At 40.7% G+C, this 24025-nt stretch overlaps 1 protein-coding gene across 7 annotated transcripts in view; it reads left to right on the top strand.

The window, feature by feature from the left end:
* The window catches only part of LOC134355036 (endophilin-B1-like), an 84102-nt gene extending 60493 nt beyond the window's left edge, over positions 1-23609 (top strand). For 2 of the 7 annotated variants that reach the window (XM_063064704.1, XM_063064710.1), the window contains 7 exons: positions 519-605; positions 1953-2018; positions 4236-4259; positions 7345-7434; positions 7638-7738; positions 17498-17714; positions 23038-23609. In XM_063064704.1, coding sequence (XP_062920774.1) covers positions 519-605; positions 1953-2018; positions 4236-4259; positions 7345-7434; positions 7638-7738; positions 17498-17714; positions 23038-23145 — 693 coding nt within the window. In that variant the 3' untranslated portion in view covers positions 23146-23609. The remainder of the gene's footprint in view (positions 1-518; positions 606-1952; positions 2019-4235; positions 4260-7344; positions 7435-7637; positions 7739-17497; positions 17715-23037) is intronic. The other 5 variants (XM_063064705.1, XM_063064707.1, XM_063064706.1 and 2 more) reach the window with 5 other exon arrangements.
* The last annotated feature ends 416 nt before the right edge of the window (positions 23610-24025 follow it).

Genomic DNA, 24025 nt, shown 5'->3' with positions numbered 1-24025 from the left:
GCTCTTTATTTTAGTTGTACTGAACAAAATGAGATCCAGACTTGGTCCAAATTAGATCAATTCTTTACCAGGTTAAGAATTGTGTACTCAAGTGCACAGATCACATGATTTCAAGTTTTGGGTGTCAGTCTTGATACTAAATAGAAATAAATTGACTGGTTGCTACATCATCTTGTGATGAGATTTTTAATGAACAGAATTGTATGTAGGCTAATGACCTCCAATAAAGTATATGGTCGTTGTTCTGTGATCAGCTAGTCAAATTAGTGGTCCTTTTGCCACCATACTACCAACAAAATTCAAAACGTTCGTGAGGGGGAGTACAAAAGAAATTGACAATTAGAACAATATTTGGCTATACCAACCAATTTTAAAAGTTGATTTTTTAGAACTGAATCCAATACTAATCAAAGTATGTAATTTATACTGTGCATGGCTCTTCAGCTTTGCTGCATAACCTAACATAATCTAACTAATATGTGTTTCTTGTCCTTATCTATGTTACCTGAATGTTCCAGCAACTAAACGCTTCTCAACCTCAGGGAGACAACTTTATGGTAAATTTCTCTTACATGCTCAACTTGCTGCATGTAACGTGGCTGAAGGTTTGTTGGCCTTGTGTGTTTTGACTTTATACTTGAATGCTGACTCTTGCTATCTCATCTGAGTGTACCTTGAGTTGACAATATTCTGTTACCTCAGGTAAACTGAATTTCAAAGGGATAATGTTTTCTTATTTTTGAATGGTCTTCTACCCATTTCAAAACATCTCCCAGCATCTGCAGATTTTTCTCTTGTGTGTGATTCTACCCATTTCACTCCAGTTCACCTGAATTTTGTTTTCCTGCCCAGGTTCAGTGTTTTCAATTTTTTCCACTGTATAAACCACCAATATTTCGGCAGGTGGATTGCACATTTCTGCTGTAAAATGCTGAGTGAATCAAATGAAGATTTTAGTTTATTGTGTGTCTGTTCAAATAGTATGCTGATACCATATTTTCCAAATGTTTGCTTACCACTATTTTGGGAGGGAAGGAAGGGACTGCTTTTTTAAAATTGATCCACTTAGTCTTGATAACAGTACAATGAAACTTGGATAATCTACTATCTTATTATTGGGAAATTTGGCTCATTGTGTCCTATTCCAGTGCTCCCTTAAATTCACTTAAATTCCTTTAAATTCATTAGGGTCATGTTTCCCACACTCTCCTCAAAACTCACTGGACTCAGTTTCCCATGCTGTCTTTAACGTTTGTCATGTTCACTAGGAGATTTATCTCATTGTTTTTTTTTAAGTCAGTTAAAGGATTGTTGACATAATAGTATTCAACACTATGGAAAATCTTCTAGTCTAGTACCATCAAAGTTCTGAGGGTGCCAGAATATCGGAATTTAAATGATATTCAATTTGAGCTAGTTCTGTAGGCCTGAGTACTATTGAGGAAAGACTTTTCGATAGCAAGAGGAAGTACTGATACTATACCATGCCATTTCTGTTTCTTCACATATAAATTTATATTTTTTTATAAACCCTTTCAGTACTGAACATTGTCATTAAATTTTAATTTAAAACACCTGCAAAATTTTTTCACAAATGAAATTCCACCAGAATTGGAGGCCCATATAGAATTAAATCAGTATCTTTGGGATTCTGTATGAATTTTACCTCTGACTTGTGTGTACTGAAGGAGTTTTTTAAAACTGGAATTGAGAGAAAGTGTTGCTGTTGACCAAGAGCTGGTGAAAGTGTGGATGTTGCTATACTTAAATGCTGCAGTTCAAGCAGTGCAATATTTTTATGCATAAATTTTAAAGCCTTGGTATTTAAAACCAGTCACAGTTATTGATGGTAATTCAGGAATCTCATTTCAACATTATCCCTCTAGTAGAACCTTCTTGGCAAGTTATCCACTGGTAAATTTAAACTTGTTTTATTCTCTGCTCCTCATTAGAATTGCCTTGCTCTCTCCCTCTCTTGTGGTTATGACAGAATTGTTCTGGATCCTGTAGCACTTCAGGTACAGAACTACTTTCACTCACCCCAACCTCATGGACTGTCACAATGCGTATATCCTCAGTGTTAGTAATCCCACTGGTACAAATCTTTCATATTTCTCAAAGTTACTTTGCCTACTATGTTTTATATTTTCTGACCAAGAGACAAGTGTATGTTGGGAGATGATGTTTTTACAGGCCAACTTTCCCTTGTCACAAGTCCACTCCCACTTCAATGAATATCAACCTGAGATTTTTCCCCACAGATGTTCCTCAACCTGCTGAGTATCTCCAGTATTTTCTGTTTACCACTTCAGTTTGCCACCTACTTCTCTGCCTTGCTGTGATTGAAAATGTTCACTGCACACATGAACCCGTAAACAATGGTGTAATGTTTCTGACATTTATACTTGAAGTGCAGTATCTGCAAAACAACTGACTGGATTTTATAGTATATTAGTTGCTCAACCCTGCTTCCATTTTAATCATCTCTTCCATCCCTGGCCAATTATCTGTTCACTTTTTCCTTATTGCATCGATAGTGTCTTTCAACCAGTTCACTCAGAAGCAAATTTCACATTTTCATCGTTCTTAAGAATGTTCTCATAAATTTTTAGGCACCAAAAAAGTAGGAGTGTCACATCAGGTCTGCTTTTCAAATTAGTACTTGATTTTTATTTCATCCTTTTGCATGCCCAATCATCCCTATGCTGAAGTCACCACTATTGGTTGGTAGGCAAAATACTTGAAATTCATTTTGATTTCAAGAGTTGCTACAGTGAGTTTAAAAATTCTTGCATATAAACCTTGAAATGTTGTCATCTTTTTCAAAAGCTTATGCACATTTAAGGTCATGGACTGATTACACAATGATTGTAGCTGATTTACAAACCTTTGGGCATCCCTGAACATCCAACAAAATGCCTCTCACATTTCATTGCCCTCTGAGGAACCTTATTTGGCATGGACCTTAAATTCACTGCCTCACAGCAAAACTTACAGGGTTCCCATCTTTTCCTGACACAGGTTTGGGCAAGAAATCTATTGTTCAGGTTCACATTCACATTTGAAAGAAGTATTGTTCAATGAATTGCAGAAATTAAACTTTTGTCTTCTGACTTGAGCTTTTTTTTAAAAAAAAGAGAATGCAGATTCTGGAATCTAGGAAAAAAAGGTTGCAGGAACAACCCAGTGGGTCAGGCAGCATTTATGGAGGCAAAAGGTGCAAGTCACCATTTTCAGGTCAAAATGCTGCATCAGATCTAGGGGGAATGGGAAAGGTTGCCTGTATTTGTGTGTGTGTGTGTGTGTGTTGGGGGGTGGGGGTGGTGAGATAGTGGTTTTGTGGTAGTTGGAGCTAGATGGAGAGGGGATGATGGGCACATAGAACCAAGTATGGGGAAGGAAGAGGAGAGATGAATAAAGGGAGAAGAAAACTCGGTGGACTTGTAAGTGTGTGGGGTGGGAGGAAGAGCTCGCCAGCGGGTGGGGGGAGGAGATTCCCTGAAATTGGATAATTAAATAACCACACCATTGGGTTGTAGGATAGCAGAGTGGAATATGAAATGGTGTTCTGTAGTAATGGAGAAGCCAAGGGCCTACAGGTCAGTGTGGAAGTAGGAAGGAGAGTTAAAATGACATATTGGCAACCTTTACTTTTCCCTCTTGGCCCTGATGCAGGAAGCTGATTCAAAACATTGACTAACGCTTCTTACCACCACAGATGCTGATTGGTCTGCTAAGTTTCTTTTAAGCCTCTGTTCAGAATGCCCGTAACATCAGTCTGTGACTCCTGATGGATCTTCACAACTGTTATAACGTACACATGTTCTAAGAGATTTGCATGTGATAACGATATTTTTAGCCAGTACTGTAGGATTTTTCTGATACTTCACTGTTCTTAATTTTTCAAAATTCTTGAAAGTGGCTTTTGAATTTTAAATCATTCAAACACTGAACTTAAATCAGTCTGAAAGGAACAAAGATTTGGGTCTGAGATAAAAGAAGCTAGAAGGTTAACCTGAGGTTTCCAATTAGTCTTCAGATTAAGAGCGTGCAGCATTTATGTTTGAGATAGCTTTATCTTTGTAGTCATGCATGTTTTTCTCAGTCACAAATTTCATTATAAAGCATAGTTAAAATCTTGTTTATCATCAATTTTGTATCACTTCTAAGCATTTCCACAAGTATATTGTAAATAGTGATTTTTTTTTTTGTTTATCTGTTTAAATGCTTAACAGCTTTGGGCAGAGGAAGTGACAAAAGTAAGTAAAGTAAAATAGTTTCCTGGTAGTAATAAAGTTGAAACTTGTCTCGTTTGGGTGAAATAATTTGTATTGCTTTACTAAGAAAACGTTTTGTGCAGAGGTCATGAATCAATTCAGGTTCAATTTTAAATATTAGTTTTAAGTTCTGCTGTGTAAAATGACTTTTCTCAGCACAGTATATTTCTGGGAATGAAGGGGCTTTAGATCATGCAACACTGTCCTTTTTATTATTAAAATTGTTATCTCTTCAACCTTGCAATGTAGGTGAACTTTATTAACATCTGTCAGTTTTCTTTTAACGTTAAGTTTTGGTCTGCAGCAGGAAAGTGGCGCTGCTTTACTTTAGTAAGGGATAAAGCTGAGAATTTGATGTTTGGGTATTACTGAGGAAAGGGGAAATGGCACAAGGATTTTGGCAGGTCAAATGTAAAATCTGATTTAATTATGTTACTTCAACTTAGTTGCTGTACTGCCTGTTCTTTTAAATGTAAGAGGTAAAGTATAATTGAGTGTTATTTGTAAGTGAAAGTATGCATTCATTGTGAATTTTGTCAGGCAAACTTTTCACCTGTTCAAACATGCCACATACAATTTGCTTTAACTGGTATGTATGAAAGTTGTCACAAAGCAGCTTATTTGGTATACAAGTTGTTAATTTTCTTTGGCCCAGCCATTGTAATTCTTTTCTCTTTAAAGATATAGTATCGTCTTTGACAGTTGAAATTCCATAAAGTCTACAATAACTGCATTTTAGACCAATGGCTTTCTAAGCTTTGCAATCTGGAAATCCCAAAATTAATTGAGACGCTTCATGTTCCTAACTTTCAAAAGATAATTATCCAAAGGAAATCTACGCTATACTGAACTACAAAAGATGTGTTAACTGATGGGTTGAAAAAGCTAATGACACATGCTAGTCATTTAAGTATTTTCCTGTATGCTCGAGGCAAATTGCATGTAAAATGTGCAACAGTATTTTGAATAGACAGGGCCGATGACATTTGTGTAGGGGAACACTTTGCACCTAGTGATCACAGTGCCATTACTTTCAAAGTAAATGTGCAAAAAAAGATGGGTCTGGTCTGCAGGTGAGATTCTAAATTGGAGAAAGGTATCCGAAAGGATCTGGCAAGTGTGGAGTGGGGCAGGTTGTTTAATGGCAAAGGTGTACTTGATAAGAGGGAGGCCTTCAAAAGTGAAATTTTTTTGAGAGTACGAAGTTTGCATGTGTCTGGATTTACTCAGGGATGGACGCAGAGTAAATAGGAGTGAGGCAAAGCAGCATCAACTTCATGGACCCTGTATAGATCACAGAGGAGGTGTTTGCTCTCCTGAAGCAAGTTAGGGTGGGTAAATCCCCAGGGCCAGACAAGGTGTTCCCTGTGAACCAGTGGGAGGCAAATGCAGAAATTGCCATGACCCAAGCAGAGAGCCTTAAATCATCCTTAGTGACAGGAGAGATACCAGAGGATTAGGAGATAGTCAATATTGTTCTGTGTTTTACGGAAGGCTCTTAAAAATAAACCGAGAAATTATAACAACACACACAAAATGCTGAAGGAACTCAGCAGGCCAGGCAGCACTTATGGGGGGAAAAAAAAGTACAGTTGACGTTTTGGGCGGAGACACTGGCAGGAAATTATAGGCCTCTGACCCTGACATTAGTAGTTGGAAAGTTATTAGGAGGTATTCTAAAGGATATATGAGTATTTGGAGAGATATTGGACTGATTGAGGATAGTCAGCAAGGCTTCATGCATGCTGGGTCATGTCTAACTAATCTTGGTGTTTTTGGAGGAAGTTACCAGAAAAGGGGGATAAAGGCAAGGCAGTGAATGTTGTCTACGTGGACTTCAGCAAGGCACTTGACTAGGTCCCACATGGGAGGCTGGTCAAGAAGGTTCAGTGGCTCAGCATTCAGGATGAGGTAGTAAATTGGATTAGACATTGGCTTTGTGGGAGATGCCAGAGAGTGGTAGAAGAGAGTTGCCTCTCTGACTAGAAGCCTCTGAATGGTGATGTGCCGCAGGGATCAGTGCTGGGTACGTTGTTGTTTGTCATCTACATCAATGATCTGGATGATAATGCGGTTAACTGGATCAGTAAGTTTGTGGATGGCACCAAGAATGGGGGTGTAGTGCACGTTGAGGAAGGCCATCATGACTCGCAGAAGGATCTGGACCAGCTGGAAAAAAGGGACAAAAAAATGGCAGATGGAGTTTAATGCAGATAAATGCAAGGTGTGGCACTTTGGTAGGATCAACCAGGGTAGGTCTTACACAGTGAATGGTAGGGCACTGAGGAATGTGATAGATCAAAGCGATATGGAAATGCAGGCCACAGGTTGATAGGGCCATAAAGAAAGCTTTTGGTACCGGAGATCTGATGTATTGAGTACAGGAGATGGGGTGTTATGCCAAAGTTGTATAAGGCGTTGGTGAGGCCTAATTTGGAGTATTGTGCAGTTTTGATTATTGACCAACAGGAAAGGTGTAAGTAAGGTTGAAAGAGTACAGATAAAGTTTACAAGGATTTTGCCGGGTCTGTGGAGGAACTGAGTTATAATTATTCCTTGGAGCATAGAACAATGAGAGGAGATTTGATAGAGGTATACAAAATTATGAGGGATATAGATAGGGTAAATGCAAGCAAGTTTTTTCCATTGAAGTTGGGTGTAACTACAACTAGAGGTCATGGGTTAAGGAAGAAAGGTGAAAAATGAGGGAAACTTCACACAGATGGCCGTGAGTGTGGAACGAGTTGCCAGCACAAGTAGTGCATGTGAGATAGATTTCAATATTTAAGAGAAGTTTCAATAGTTACATGGATGGTAATGGTATGGATGGCTGTGTCTCAGTGCAGGCCGACGGTGGTAGGTAAATTAAATAGTTTGGCATGGATTAGGTGGGCCGAAGAACCTGTGCTCTGTGTATGTAATTATATGTATTTTCATGAGGAAGTAAATTGTCCAACAACCATATCCTTGCATTTGTGATTGGGTTTTCCCTGCATTGTGACTAAATTGTTTACTAGCAAGCAGATTTTTGTCCAGTTTTCAATTAAAAAGGAACTCTCCTACACAGGCTGAGCAGGATGTCCGGATTACACAGAGTGAGTTTGACCGACAAGCGGAGATCACAAGACTTCTGCTTGAAGGAATCGGCAGTACACATGTAAGTTTCCTTTGCCCTTGTCACTTAACTTACTCAGGCTTTGATCTCAATCCAATTGTTGTCTGTTAACAAGCTCTAGTGAAAATACTGCTCATGTATTTATGTGTACTGTTTTGCCTTCATATAGCTCAAACACTCTTGGCTCTAGTTCATGTCATTGGTTCTAAAATTAACTATCACTTCTTGTTCCTATTCTTGCATAGACACATCACCTTCGCTGTTTGAATGACTATGTTGATGCCCAGGTGACCTACTATGCACAATGCTATCAGTATATGGTTGATTTACAAAAGCAGCTTGGAAGGTAATTTGGATTTAGATTGGGAGCTTTTTCCCATTATGTAGTGTCTCAGAGGAATACAGTAATTTTAAGAATGTTTGTATGCACCTTATGATTTTTGTACATTGCTGCATATCAACTGATTGCTTTTTTTTAACTCCCCTGAAAAATAATGGTCTGTAAAGTGCCTTGGAACAGCCACCTTGATGAGGAATGGAATGAGAATAAAGTTCCATATCACTTTTTTTTCTATTTAATAATTAACATGCCCTGGGTGATGTCCATTAGCATTTTATAATCCAAGGCAATGATGTTTTATTAATGTTTTGTGTTGTATAGAGTCGTAGAGTTGTGCAGCACTGAAATAGGCTCTTCAGCCTAATTGGTCTACGCCAACCAAGGTGCCCCATCCAAGCAAGTCTCACTTACTAGAGTTTGGTCCATAACCTTCTAAACCTTTCTAATCATGTACCTGTCCAACTGCTTTAAAGGTTATTATAGTATCTCCTGCAACCACTTCTTCTGGCCAGTTCATTCCCCATAGCTACTAGCTTAGAAACGTAGAAAACATACAGCATAATACAGGCCGTTCGGCCCACAGAGTTGTGCCGAACATGTCCCTACCTTAGAAATTACTAGGCTTACCTATAGCCCTCTTTTACTAAGCTCCATGTACCCATCTAAAAGTCTCTTAAAAGACCCTATCGTATCCGCCTCCACCACCGTTGCTGGCAGCCCATTCCACACACTCGCCACTCTCTGCGTTTTTAAAAAAAAAACAAACAAACAAACTTACCCCTGACATCTCCTCTGCACCTACTCGCCAGCACCTTAAACCTGAGTCCTCTTGTGGCAACCATTTCAGCCCTGGGAAAAAGCCTCTGACTATCCACATGATCAATGACTCTCATCATCTTATACACCTCTATCAGGTCACCTCTCATCCTCCATCGCTCCAAGGAGAAAAGGCCGAGTTTACTCAACCTATTCTCATAAGGCATGCTCTCCAATCCAGGCAACATCCTTGTAAATCTCCTCTGCACCCTGTCTATGGTTTCCACGTCCTTCCTGTAGTGAGGCGACCAGAACTGAGCACAGTACTCCAAGTGGGGTCTGACCAGAGTCCTATATAGCTGCAACATTACCCCTCGGCCTCCTAAATTCAATTCCACGATTGGTGAAGGCCAATACACTGTACATCTGCTTAACCACAGAGTCAACCTGTGTAGCAGATTTGAGGGTCCTATGGACTCAGACCCCAAGATCCCTCTGATCCTCCACACTCCCAAGAGTCTTAACATTAATACTATATTCTGCCAACATATTTGACCTACCAAAATGAACCACTTCACGCTTTTCTGGGTTGAACTCCATCTGCCACTTCTCAGCCAAGTTGTGCATCCTATTGATGTCCCGCTGTAACCTCTGACAGCCCTCCACACTATCCACAACACCTCCAACCTTTGTGTTATCAGCAAACTTACTAACCCATCCCTCCACTTCCTCATCCAGGTCATTTATAAAAATCACAAAGAGTAAGGGTCCCAAAACAGATCCCTGAGGCACTCCACTGGTGACTGACCTCCATGCAGAATATGACCCATCTACAACCACCCTTTGCCTTCTGTAGGCAAGCTAGTTCTGGATCCACAAAGCAATGTCCCCTCGGATCCCAAGCCTCCTTACTTTCTCAATAAGCCTTGTACGAGGTACCTTATCAAATGCCTTGCTGAAATCCGTATACACTACATCTACTGCTCTTCCTTCATCAATGTGTTTAGTCACATCCTCAAAAAATTCAATCAGGCTGGTAAGGCACAACCTGCCCTTGACAAATCCATGCTGACTACTCCTAATCATATTATACCTCTCCAAATGTTCATAAGATCCTGAGAGGCAAGATTCCTCCATCAGCTTACCAACCACTGAGGTAAGACTCACTGGTCTATAATTTCCTGGGCTATCTCTACTCACTTTCTTGAATAAAGGAACAACATCCGCAACCCTCCAATCCGCCAGAACCTCTCCCGTCCCCATTGATGATGTAAAGATCATCGCCAGAGGCTCAGCAATCTCCTCCCTCACCTCCCATAGTAGCCTGGGGTACATCTCGTCCAGTTCCAGTGACTTATCCGACTTGATGCTTTCCAAAAGCTTCAGCACATGTTCTTTCTTAATATCTACATGGTCAAGCTTTTCAGTCTGCTGCAAGTCATCACTACAATCACCAAGATCCTTTTCCATAGTGAATACTGAAGTAAAGTATTCATTAAATACCCCTGCTATTTCCTCCGGCTCCATTCACACTTTCCCATTGTCACACTTGATGGGTCCTATTCTTTCACGTCTTATCCTCTTGGTCTTCACATACTTGTAGAATGCCTTGGGGTTTTCCCTAATCCTGCCCACCAATCATGGCCCCCTCTGGGTCTCCTAATTTCCTTCTTAATCTCTTTCCTATTAGCCTTATAATCTTCTAGATCTCTAACATTACCTAGCTCTCTGAACCTTTTGTAAGCTTTTCTTTTCTTCTTGACTAGATTTATTACAGCCTTCGTACACCACGGTTCTTGTACCCTACCATAACTTCCCTATCTCATTGGAACGTACCAATGCAGAACCTCACACAAATATCCCCTGAATATTTGCCACATTTCTTTCGTACTTTCCCTGAGAACATCTGTTTCCAATTTAAGCCTCCAATTTTCTGCCTGATAGCCTCATAATTCCCCTTACTCCAATTAAATGCTTTTCTTTTTTTTTAAATACATTGTTTTTTGAAAATAATGAAATCAACAAGAACATATAAGCTCAGACATGTGTAACAATAAAATAAGAGAAAAAAGGGACATAACATTAGGGGGATGCCTATTGTACAAAGTGCTCAAAAGTGCTAAACATTAAGTCTCAAATGAGGGCTGTGAGAAATCAGCTGGGGGGAAATTATTCATCTGCCCCCGACCTTGTCCAGGTAGGCAAGAAATAGATCCCAGATAGCCAAAAATTTTATAATTGAATTGGTTCTCAAGAACCTAAGTCTCTCCATCTGTATGTCTGAGATCATGTCAGCCATCCATCTCCGAAAAGAAGCGGGAGAGGGTGATTTCCATTCCCTTAAGATAAGTCTTTTGGCGACAGTCATCCCCAGCATCAGAGACTGTTGTATGGCTGTAGGGAAACATAGAGTGGATTGTGACAGCCAAAGATGGCGAGACCAGCTTCCAAGGGGAAGGATCTTTTATAGGCCTTTGAGTATCAGTCAAATATTTTGGACCAAAATCCAGTCAATGAAGGGCAAAACTAAAAGGTGTGTGACAACGTGCCCTCCGTCCCTTGGCATCTATCACACATTGGCGAGACAGAAGGGTAAATCCTGTGCAACCTGAATTTGGAATAGTGAAGACAGTGGACAACTTTAAACTGAGTCATTTGGTGTCTGCTGTTAACAGAGCAAGCTTGTATCATAGACAAACTCTTGTCCCAGGCAGCTTCAGATAGTTCAATGCCCAATTCCTCTCTCCAGGCCTCCCTGGTCTTCACAGTACAACTATCGAACAAGCATACAAATTTAGAAAGGAGATGCTTGGAGTCAGGAGGGTTCTTTAAGATATCAAAAAATATATGCTTCCCTGGAAGGATTTCAAAATTACAAATCTTAGATTGAATGTAGTGTGTAATTTGTAAGTAATGAAAAATTGCGATTGAGACAGCTCAAATTTCTCTTTCAGCAGACTAAATGTTGCAAACTGTCCCTCTATGTACAGGTCTTCGATAGAAACTAGACCCTTCTCCCTCCAAGCATGGTAGTTTTCATCTGACCATGAAGGTAGAAAGGAGAGATTGAAACAGATTGGTGTTTGTACAGAGGTCTCTGGTAAATTCAGAACACTCCTTATCTGATTTAGAATTCTGACGGAATTTTTCAAAACAAAACTTAAACTTTTTGAAATCCCAGGTTTTTCTAACTTAGAGAACAGCATGGCTGGTAAGGAGGAATTGACAACAGAGTTAGACTCCATACATAGCCACAAGGGGGCCCCAGGGACTAAGTTATCCAGAGCCCCCTGTTGCCAAAACATTAAAGCCCTAGCATTGACAGCCCAATAATAGTGGTTAAATACAGGTAATCCCAGCCCTCCTTCAGACTTGGGCTTTTGTAAAGAATTTTTGAAATCCTGTGATTCCAGATGTAAAACAAAATTATGGAGTCCAACTCTTTAAAGAAGGCTGATGTAAGAAAAATGGGGAGATTTTGACAAAGATAGAGAAACCTAGGAAGGGAAACTATTTTAATTGACCAATCATGGACAGAGGTAGGGTTTTCCAACTTTCTATATTCTGTTTAAGTTTTGAAATAAACTCCGCAAAGTTTAATTTAAATGTTAATTTAGGATCTTTGGGTATTGCCAAACCAAGATAAGTGAAGTGATCTTTAACTACTTTAAACGGGACACTTTCCAAAAAATCCAGCATATAGACGTTGGAGAGGGGCATAAAGTCACTTTTTGTCCAATTGATTGAGTATCCCGATAGCCTGCCAAAAGAAGTGATTAAATCTAGAAGAAGGGGGACTGAATTTTCTGGGTTTTGTAAGTACAGTATCACATCGGCATATAAACTAATAAGTGTTTCAATACCTCCCACTTTAAAACCCACAATATTTGGGTGACTTCTTATTTTTAGGGCAAAGGGCTCTACTGCGACAGCAAAGAGGGCCGGCAAGAGAGGACAACCCTGCTGAACTGAACGGTGTAGAGGAAACGTAGTTGAATTGTCATCATTGGTTATAACAGAACACACTGGGCTGGCGTATAAATGACTCACGATATAAATGACTTGCCAAACCCAAACCTGTACAGTGACTCGAACATGTAAGGCCACTCAATCTGGTCAAAAGCTTTCTGTGCATCAAGGGATAAAATTGTTGCCCCACTAGCTTTCCCATGGTCAGCATACATAGTATTAAGGAGGCATCTAACATTGGAAAAAGAAAACCTGCCCGGGATGAATCCTGTCTGATCAGAATGAATGATAGATGACAAATGCTTATTTAGCCAGTTAGCCAGCATTTTAGTGATCTACCTTTCTATCGAAGTTCTGGAGTGCAATGGGCCTATAGCTGGCCGGGTCCGTTTCCTCTTTACCGTTCTTTAGAATGAGGGAAATGTTAGCCTTGTACAATGTTTTAGGCAAGGCTTTTGTCTCTCTTAGAGCAAGATATCATTCTGAGAAGGAGTGGGGCAAGGATATCACAAAATTTCTTATAAAATTCGCAGCCAAATCCATCTGGCCCAGCTGCCTTGCCAGACGGAAATGACTTAATGGCAGAAATTATTTCTTCCAATGTGAAGTCAGAATCTAAGTCCTCCCTAGCAGCATCACTAAGTTTCGGCATTACAAGAGAGTTAAAGAAGTCATTCAAATCAGATTGAGTGGCATCGCATTTAAAAGTGTAGAGTTCACTGTAAAATTCTTTAAAACAGTCATTTACCTCCTTGGGGTTGGTTAACAGTGTGCCCACCCTCGATCTAATGCAATGAATTGACCTTGAGGCCTGGGCGCCCCTAAGCTGCCGCGCCAGGAGCCCCCCAGGCTTGTCCCCCATTTCGAAATGCTTTTCTCTTAATTTTAAGAGGAGGTTATTTATTTGACTACCCAGAATGCAATTGTACTCATATTTAAGCTTCATTATCTTATTGTCTTCAGAGGATTTCGAGGCCTGGTATGTCGCTTCGAGGGTTGGGAGAGTGTTCTCAATCTCTAATAATCGGCCCTCTCTCTCCCTCTTAACAGCGGATTCATATGAAATTATATACCCATGAATTACAACTTTTAATGTCTCCCAGAGTGTAGAATCTGACACCTCGCCATTATCGTTAATTTCTATAAAATCTTTTAATCTAGTGGTGATGTTTTCTATAAATTTCTTATCAGTGAGTAGGGAAGGATTAAAACACCAGGAATAGATTCGTTTGGGAAGGGAGAGATTTGGAGACATTGTCAAGGGGCTATGGTCAGAGATTAATATTATGATATTTTGTATTGGTAACTAGAAAAATTAAATGAAAATCAACCAAAAAATAGTCTATTCTATGATAGGATTTGTGAACATGAGAATAATAAGAATAGTCCTTGTCGGTGGGATGTTGAACTCACCAGGTATCTACTAAATTCCTAGATTTAATCAAATTGTTTAGGACCTGCACTGACACGATATTTGAGGGCAGGTGGGAGGACAATCTATAAAAATATGAATCTAGGTAGCAATTCAAATCACCGCCGCTTATTATATTTGAATTACTGGCATCCAGAAGTAAATCAAAAACTTTCCTAAAAAAATTTGGTTCATCTGAGTTTGGACCGTAAATATTAAGGAAGGTTAACTGAAATAAGTTAATGGTGCCGGAAGCCATGATATACCTGCCAAAAGGATCCGTGGTCATTAAAGTGAGTTGAAATGGAATATTTTTCCTGAAAAGGATAGCCACGCCACGGGCATGAGAAGTAAATGGTGACTGGTAAGCCTGCGATATCCAGCTAAACCTCAATCTGCATTGCTCAGTTACTTTGATATGGGTTTCCTGTAGAAAAATCACATCTGCAGAAAGAGATTTGAGAAGTCTAAAAACTTTGTCCCTCTTAGCAACGTGACCAAGCTGCTTAACATTCAACGAGACTATTGTAATATCTTTGCTCCCCAACTGCGTTCTACCATGAGACCTCTGCTCATGAGAATAAAAAAAGAGATTTATTACAGTTGAGCACAATCATAGTAAACAGTGCAGAATGGCTGGCAGCCTCATAAAAACAACATACAAAAAAAATGTCTGAGCCATAAATAAGAACAACACACACCCTAACCCACCCCCCTTCGTGTCTCCCTGAAGCAGACACATAGTTCCCCATTTCCATCCGAAAAGGAGCTGCTGGGCAGGTAACTAACATTACAAAATTATCACAAACCCCCTCTCTGAGAAAATTTATAACGCAAAAATGCTATTAGGGCTAGGGAGAGTTATCCAGTGTCAGCACCTGAAGCTGGGCATTCATGACACAATCTCAAAATTAACTATTATAATAACAGACATATTTAAAACATTCTCTGCAATTAAATCCCAGTGCGGCATACAGCATTGTAAAACTACATATAGCAAACAGGTCCCTCCCTTTATCCCAACATGTAAACCGCACAAGTATAAGCTGAATAAACAGTGTCAGTATATCTACTCCCCTTTGCATGCGTTATTCCTTTCCAAGAACCATGCTGCTTCCTTCTGGTCATTGTAAACTATAGGCGCTCCTCCGTCTTGATGATAAATATAGAGCCTAGCCAGGTATCACAGAGTGTGCTTGATTCCTCCATCACGCAGAGTTTGCAGTACCTCCTGAGAGGCACGATGTTGAGTCATCACCTCACTGGTATAGTCCAGGAAGATCAAGACCTTGTTTCCCTTGTACTCCATGGGTCATAGTCTGCTGCGGTGCAAGATCAGCTTTTTCACTTGAAAACGGTAGATACGTGCCAAGATGGTGTGCGGCTTAGTGCTGGTGGCCGGCTTTGGCTGGAGAGAGCACAATCAACTTTAACCGGGTGCGAGAAATGCTCTTCCCCGAGCTACTTGGGAATCAGACTGGAAACAAATTCAATGGGATTACCATCCTCCTCACCCTCTTGTATCCCTACAATCTTAATGTTATGTGTCTGGGAATGGGCCTCTAAGTCAGGCACTTTAGCTTGGAGCTGGCTATTTTGTCTCATTAGCTCTGAGTACTTAGCTTCAAGCTCCTGCACGCGTGCTTCAAGGTCGCTAGCGGTTAGTTCTTGATTAGCCACATGGGCTTGTAGATCGGCCTGGACAAGTGTCTGGAGCTTGGTCTTAAAACCAACAAAGCAGTCGTTAATGCCGTGCAGAACTGACACAAAGATCTCCTAGCCTAATTCCTTGCACGTGGCGTAAGTTTTGTCCGGCGGTATCTCAGACGCAAGGAAGTTATTTACAGGCCCGTTGTTAGCACCAGCACCAGTAGTTTGGCAGTCGGCGGTCTTGGCTTTGTTTGCCTTAGGCATTGTCAAACTTTTCCATACACTTAGTTTAGATAAAGAGAGTAAACGCACACTGTTGGCCCATGAATAAATAAAATAAGGTATAATAGTAATTTTATCGAGGCCTCAGAGAGGAGCACTGACCAAACACGTCCAATCCATACGCATGCGCACTGGCACTCCCATTAAATGCTTTTCTAACTTGTCTGTTCCTATCTCTCTTCAATGCTATTGTAAAGGAGATAGAAAATGCTCTCCCACTGAGATCTAACACCTGACCAGGTTCATTTCCCAATACCAAATCAAGTACAGCCTCTCCTCTTGTTGGCTTAACTACATATTGTGTCAAGAAACCTTCCTGAGCGCACCTAACAAACTCCACCCCATCTAAACCCCTTGCTCTAGGGAGATGCTAATGGGTATTTGGGAAATTAAAATCTCCCATCACGACCACACTTATTATTACACCTTTCCAGGATCTGTTTCCCTATCTACTCCTCGATATCACTGTTACTATTGGGCAGCCTATTAAAAAGCACCCAGTAAAGTTATTGACCCCTTCCTGTTGCTAACCTCCACCCACAGAGACTCCGTAGACAATCCCTCAACGACGTCCACCTTTTCTGCAGCCGTGACACTATCTCTGATCAACAGTGCCACGCCCCCACCTCTTTTGCCTCCCTCCCTGTCCTTTCTGAAACATCTAAAACCCGGCACTTCAAGTAACCATTTCTGTCCTGAGCCATCCAAGTCTCTGTAATGGCCACCACATCATATCTCCAAGTACTGATCCACACTCTAAGCTTATCCGCTTTGTTCACAATACTCCTTGCGTTAAAATAGACACATCTCAAACCTTCGGTCTGAACGCGTCCCTTCTCTATCACCTGCCTATCCTCCCTCTCGCACTGTCTATTTGTGAGCCAACCTCCTCTTCCCCGGTCTCTTCAGTTCGGTTCCCACCCCCCAACAATTCTAGTTTAAACTCTCCCCAGTAGCCTTAGCAAACCTTCCCGCCAGGATATTGATCCCTGGGATTCAAGTGCAACCCGATTCACACCTGCCCCAAAAGAGGTCCCAGTGATCCAGAAATCTGAATCCCCGCACCCTGCTCCAATCCCTTAGCCAGTCATTTATCCTCCACCTCATTCTATTCCTATTCTCACTGTCGCGTGGCACAGGCGGTAAATAATCCCGAGATTATTACCTTTGCGGTCCTGCTTCTCAACTTCCTTCCTAACCCTGTACTCTTTTTTCAGGACCTCTTCCCTTTTCCTATCTTTTGTGTATATTTTTTTTAAACTGCCCCTATTAAATCTTTCCCCTCACACTTTAAACTGATTCCCTCTAATTCTTCATGCCCCAACCCTGGATGTGGTGGGGGAGTGCATTCATCCTGTCTATACCCCTCATGATGTAGCAGCAGTTTGGAATTTGATCTATCCTACAGATGGGCTTGTCTGCTGACAGTATTTGGCTAGCTCCTCTAATACCTGAAATGTAATTAAGCCCGCAGACAACCTTTTGCTTACATATCGTGTTGTAAATCTAAACATTCAAAACTGTAAATACCATAACTTGGTATATTTTGACTGGTGATATCACTGATATCTGATCCTCTCATACCTGTTACCACTTGTAACATGTTGCCAAAGCTAATTTAAAAGGGCTAAGGCAGTATGATGTGTCTTAATTTGTGGCTTTTCCTCTGCATTCATGTTAACACTTTTATTTTCTAGCTTTCCGACTTTTTCTTCCAACAACAATCAGACTACCTCAGCATCAGCTATGCCCAACACCGGCCCCCCACTTTCTGCATCTTCAGTCCCATTGTCCACTCTAAACAATCCAATAACCACTGACTACAAGCTGTCATCTAGTGGCACCAGAAAAGCTAGAGTTCTCTACGATTACGATGCTGCAGACAGCAGTGAGTTGTCACTTCTGGCCGATGAGGTGAGTAAGGTATCTACTTGATTGTACGTTTAATAAAAAAAGAACAACCTTGTCATTGAATAACATCATTTCCTTTGTATTTTTGTCCTTGCGCTCTCTCTCCCAATAACCAACAAAGCTCCTTTGGAGCAGGGGTCCCAACCTGAGGTCCACGGACACCTCGGTTAATGGTAGAGATCCATGGCATGAAAATTAGGAACCTCTGCTTTAGAGGTAGTGTGCCTTTCGTATCTCTTTCCAAATTTCCTTTATTGGGTACAGTTTGTGGGTGGCAGGGTGGAGATGTGGCTACCCTTGGCCAAGGTGTCCTACCTGCTTAGCCTCCCCAATCAAGGTCAGGTGAAGCCATGGGAGCAGGTGATGAATAGTCTTGTGTGCAGCCAGTGCGTATCACAAGTCCTGGTTATGTGCTCACTGATGCCAGGCAGACAATCTCTGAAGAGCTTTGATAATAGCTGGGGTCACCCGTTGTGTAAAGACACTGCTCAGAAAAAGGCAATGGCAAACCACTTCTGTCGAAAAGTTTGCCAGGAGCGGTCATGGTCATGGAGACTATTGATTGCCTGCATCATATGACACGCCAAATGATGACAGTTTATGGAACAGTACAGCACAGGCCCTTCAGCCCATCATGCCACTGCTGAACATGCTGCCAAATTAAACTAAATCCCCTCTGCATGTACATAATCTATAACCTTGCTTTCTCTGCATATTCTGTGCATGTCTCTTTTAACAGTCACTGTCATATGTTTCCACCACTACCCCGGTAGTCAGTTCCAGTCACCTACTACTGTGTGAAATTTTTTTTTTAAAAAACACCCCACATATCTTAAACTCTACCCCCCCCACCAACTTTCTTAATTTAAATGCATGTGCTCTAGTGTTTGACATTGTCTCTTTAGAGATATAGCATAGTACCAAGCCCTTTTAGCCCAATGAGCCCATCCCCACCCCACCCCACCCCCAAATTACGTGACTGTGTCTAATCAGCCTACAAACCCGCATGCCCTTGGAATGTGGGAGGAAACCCGGGCGCCCAGAGTGGACTTGCGTGGTTACGGGAAGAAGGTGCAGACAGTGGCGGAATTGACAAGGCATATAACAACTTGGAGGTGGGGCAGGTTTCAATTGAGAGAGGTATGGTGAGGAAAAGCTGGATGACCTACATGTTTGGGGGTGGGGTGGGGGGAAGAAATTCTTCTTGGGATCACACGACAAACAGTAAGTGGCTGAGAACCAGGAAGGGCCCCACCACAGATGCTCAGATCCCAGAAGTGACAATGCACACATAGGAAGCAAAGGTTTGGTGATGATTATTTGTGGTTTAACAGTGAAGAACGTAACTAGGTGAGTATAATTCCATTTGGGGGATGGTGGGTTGTTGTGTGACACTGTAAAGGTAGTGGATCACAATGAGGGATAGGTTGCCCTTTCATCAGGTGTTTTGACAATTGTGGAAACCTGGCTGTCAGGGGTGGGAAGAAGTAGCTTAAATGTCTTGGAGAATACTTGCCTCTACCACTTCAAGGAGCCCATTCATAATTCAGATTGGTAAATGGTTAATTATTATAACGTACTATAGTACACTTTAAAAATTGTTTGCATGTCATCCATACAAATCATTTAATTACATCAGTACTTTGATGTAATGAAATGAATGGATGGCATGAAACACAGGGAAAGGCAGTAACAGAATAACAGGGAAAGGGCAGTGGATGTAGACAATAAGGTGCAAGGGCCATCGTGGGGTATATGGTGAGATCAAGGGTCCACTTTATTATACAAGTGTTGCCTTTCAGTAGTCTTAATGGTGGGATAGAAACTGTCCTTCAGACTGATGGTACATGTCTGTATCTGCCTGATGAGAGGGGAGAAGGGGAGAGGAAATAAGTTTTCAAATCTTAATGAATGGCTGAGCAGATTTGAAGGACCATATAGCTAACTCTCATTTCTATTTGTGTTGTTAAGAGGATAAGATACTAGTGCCTCACAAAGACAAGGGCCAGTTTAATAATTCAGGTGTATGAGGATTAATGGGGAGAGGTTAGTGTGCTGCAACTGAGGAGTTTGCGGAGGGCACATGAGGTGATAGCAAGGAAACAAAGTGCAAGTTTGGGACTTGGGCAGCAAATATCCCTTTTGAAGTATAATCGAGGGCCATCTCCCTAAAAGTATTAGAGGCTGCATCACAATTAACAAGGTTCTGTCTCTAAAATAAAATGCTGTAGGATCTCAGAAAACCAAAAACAAAATGCTGGAGGGGACTAGTCAGGCAACATCTATGAGGTGAGAATCACACACACACAAAATGCTGGAGGAACTCAGCAGCTTAGGCAGCATTTATGGAGAGGAATAAAGAGAACGTGTTTCAGGCTGAGACTCTTCAAGCTTGGAAAGGAAGGGGTAAGAAGCCAGAATTTATAAAGGTGGGGGAAGCCAGACTTGTGACTTCAGGAAAGTCAACAGCGTGAAATGGTAACTCTCACAGATTTTGTCTGGCAAATGATGAGCATTTGCAGGGTCTTCTGGTTCTATGTCATGTGTTTACCTACAAGACCTGGAACAGAGCTGGGAAGTGGGATTAGGAGAAATTGTTCTTTTTTTAGTGAATATGTGTGCAATAGGCCAAGGAACTCAGTCCAGTGATTTTTTTTCTTATTATTATCCTCTCATATCATTATTGGCCCTAGAAAGCCACTTTAGTCATTTTCTTGAATGTTAACAATTCTATTTCAGTTGGTTTCAATTAACCTCTAAACATTGCTCCAACTAAAAATGCAGCAATCTGTATGTTAACTGCCTATGAGTAGCTACTTGTCAAATGGTTCATAAAACTGAAAGATAATTGTTCATTTTCTCAATAAGATGTATGGGTAAAGCAACTGAATAGATTGAGTTCTGAATGGTACTTCAGTAAAAGCTGGTGTATATAACCGAATGTCAGTGGACAAAGCATTCAAATATAGTCACTGATGTTGCACACACTGTACTCTTAACTTAAAAAATAATTAAGAATATTTGGTGCTTCAATTGAAATATTCCCACTCCTGATTTTAAAAACCCTGTGTGTCCCAAAAGTGCTCGCTGCAAGCCCTTTCAGCTCAATATTTTTTTTTTGATATTAGTTTTGAAGAATTACTTGAGGATGTAATCTTTTGGTCACTTGGCAATAATACCTGGATATGGCCCATCTGAGTAAGGACATTATTTCAGCAGATGCTATGAATCTAAATGCAGAAAAATCCTTAAATGCTCAGTTGGCCAGAATATGTGAGTTACTGCCAAATTTGAGAATACAGGCTGATGTCCCTTTTGAAGCATTCATTTGCTTTGTCTCTCCAAGGCAGTTAACAGTTCTGCTCAGTGCTTCCAGTTCCAGTAGCATTTTGTTTCAGAATGTTTTGAAAGCTTTGCACACAAGTTATTTCTTTTTAACTTGTCCACTTTATTTTTGTAACTCAGTCAATTGTACATACTCTAAGAAACCATGTTGAGAAATTTGCATTCTTATTTGATTCCAATTCATTGGATAAAAGCTTAATTTACTCATTTTCTTCAAACATCGTATGACGGGGATAAATATAACAAGCCACAGAAAGAAGGAGAGAAGAGGTCGAGAAAAGTTCAGTGAAGCAACGAAATGCTGGGGGGACTGAGCAGGTCAGGCAGCTTCTAAGAGGAAAATAAACAGTGAATGTTTCAAGCCAAGACCCTTCATCAGGACTGTCGGGTATTCATGAGTCCTGACGAAGGTTCTCACCTGAAATGTTGACTCATTATTCTTCCTAGATGCCTCCCTCATTTTGTGTGTGATGCCTTGGTTCCAGCAGCTGTAGAATCCATTGTGTTTAATTACTGCAGTTGAAGACTGTCAATGGAACAATAGGCTTGTAAGAGGTGTCCCATCCTTTAAGACTGATTTATTCTTCTGCGTCATATCGATGCCGTAGGTACGGCGTAGCCGCAAACCCTATGCAGAGCCTATGCTGATCCCTATGCCGTAGCCTGATGTGCACCTCTCCCAAAATGTAACTATGCGTCACGGCAACGCAGACCGCAACAACTGTGATTGGTCCGCTTGGTAGCATCACATTTCCTCCTACGCTGCAATAGCTTCCCATTGGGTGACTGAAGGGAGGGAAGGAACTCTGGCTTCCATAAAGCTTTACAGACCTCCGAAATTATGGAGGACACATTTCGCTTTTACGAAAAAAGACGCTCGCTTTAAACTTGTTTACCCCGAGAAAGACTACCATGACCATGAAGCCTTGCACGGGCAGGTGTGTGCGCATGCGCAACGTGCCCGAATTGTAGAGCGACGCAGACACACAAACGCACAGGTATAATGCTCACAATGCGCGTAGGCCACTTGTGTAGGTTACGGCATCCATTTGATGCAGAAGTATAAATCAGCCTTTACACAGTTACAGTACCCTTCCAGTTTAAGAGGATGCTGGGAACTAACTATAAAGTAATTTACTGTAAAGTAATTTGATGGGAGTAGGCAGTTTAAATGGTTCCTCATGGGCTAAATGGGTTGAAAGGCCTGTTTATGTGTTGTACTTTTCTATGACTCTGTTATTTTTAGTTCAGCGGCTAGCTCCCTCTGAAATGTCCAACTACTTGAGAATAAGCCTTTGCCATCCATAAACTTATTGTGTCTGATTACACTGACGTGACCTTGCCGGACACTTGGTAGATCCGTCTACAATTTTCTTCTTTTATGAAGCCTCCACCTTCCACTAATTATCTTGCCCAAACCTTCAACTGTAATCCAATCTGAACTCTTTCTCTCTGATTTCCCTAAGTTTACCCACTGAAGAAAGGCCCCATGCATCTGAATTTCACTCCCTCGATGCCAAGTGCTGGAATTCCCTAATCACCTCCCCCTCATGTCCTCAAGGAATTTCTTTGAATTTACCTAGTGTAGTTCAGTGAAGGCTTGGTTAATCTCCTATGGAATATTTCTGAAATCTTGCTGTGGAGCACTGTAGGACATTTTATTCTGATAAAGGCAATGTATGAAAGTATGTTTCCAACACTTCTCATTTCTGATGAAAGGTTATTAACCTACTGCTTGTTGAGTGTTCCGATCAATATATTTCAATTATAAATGATCTGTATACTGTATAACAGCTTTGTTCTTCCATTGCTCTATAGGTAGGATGTAATTATATTCTCTGAATTTTTAAATATTTCCTTAATTTTTCCCCTCACTCCAATTGATCCCTTTTTCCTTCTCCTATATGCATCTTCTCTAATGATTCTTTCTTTAGCTTTGTCACAGCCTGCAGAATAATAAACAATGGGTTATTTTTTTTAGGTGATCACTGTCTATAGTCTGCCTGGAATGGACTCTGATTGGCTGATGAGTGAACGAGGGAATCAGAAAGGAAAAGTCCCCATTACATATTTGGAGCTGCTGAACTGAACATGTCACTGCCCATCTTAAAAAAAAATAATAATAATATTGGTTGTAATTGCGATATTTAATTGCAGCTAACTTTGTATAAAACAGTTTATGAAATGTCTTCCACATAATTTGTCCCTGAACCATTTGGGACCATGTGAGTTACATGTATGGCAAAACAGGCATGTTGGTTGCTACATTTGTCCAAGCCAATATGACTCCCTTGCTTTTGAAAACTTCAAATATTTTTGTGCCATGAATGTTATTTGCTAAAAAGTATCAGCTTCGTTTTCTATTTAATATTTCATTTTTGCATATTAGTGATTGAAAAAGCATTTCTTTATTAAACCAACTTGAATACAATGTCCCTATATTTCTAAAACTTTCTTATTGCCAGAAATATGGAACTTAACTTGTAAATTACATGTGCTTAATTAAATGTTGAAAGTGATGTACAGCATTGCCAAAATAAAACTGTGTCAAAAGATCTATTCACATGGTTGTGTGCTTGGACATCAGAACCATACTGGCTTATGTATTTGTATTTGATTAAACTTTTGTTCTTGTTAATCATAGATGTGAATGGCTGAAATTTTGCAATAAGGAATTGAGAAATCTTGCCGTGAGGACTACTTTCTTCTGTTATGCAGTGCCTCTTGGTTATGGTTGATGTAATTGTTTTCCTCTCTGGGGTACTGTGCTCTTCATAATGACACCAGCATTACTTGAGACAAGAGTCACTTTCTAATAGATATTTATCCACTTCTAATATCAACAGGGTGTGGGAAGATATTCCATATGGCTGAAAAGTTCAGTTTTGGCAAGTCCAGTATACCTTATACCTAGCACTTAGGACATTACAGCATGGTGCAGACCATTCAGCCCAGCGTTTTGCAGACCT

This window comes from Mobula hypostoma, chromosome 12, assembly GCF_963921235.1.
Source record: "Mobula hypostoma chromosome 12, sMobHyp1.1, whole genome shotgun sequence".
Lineage (NCBI taxonomy): Eukaryota > Metazoa > Chordata > Chondrichthyes > Myliobatiformes > Myliobatidae > Mobula > Mobula hypostoma.
The sequence above is the reverse complement of the archived record's forward strand: the minus strand, read 5'-3'. Positions and strand labels throughout refer to the sequence as shown.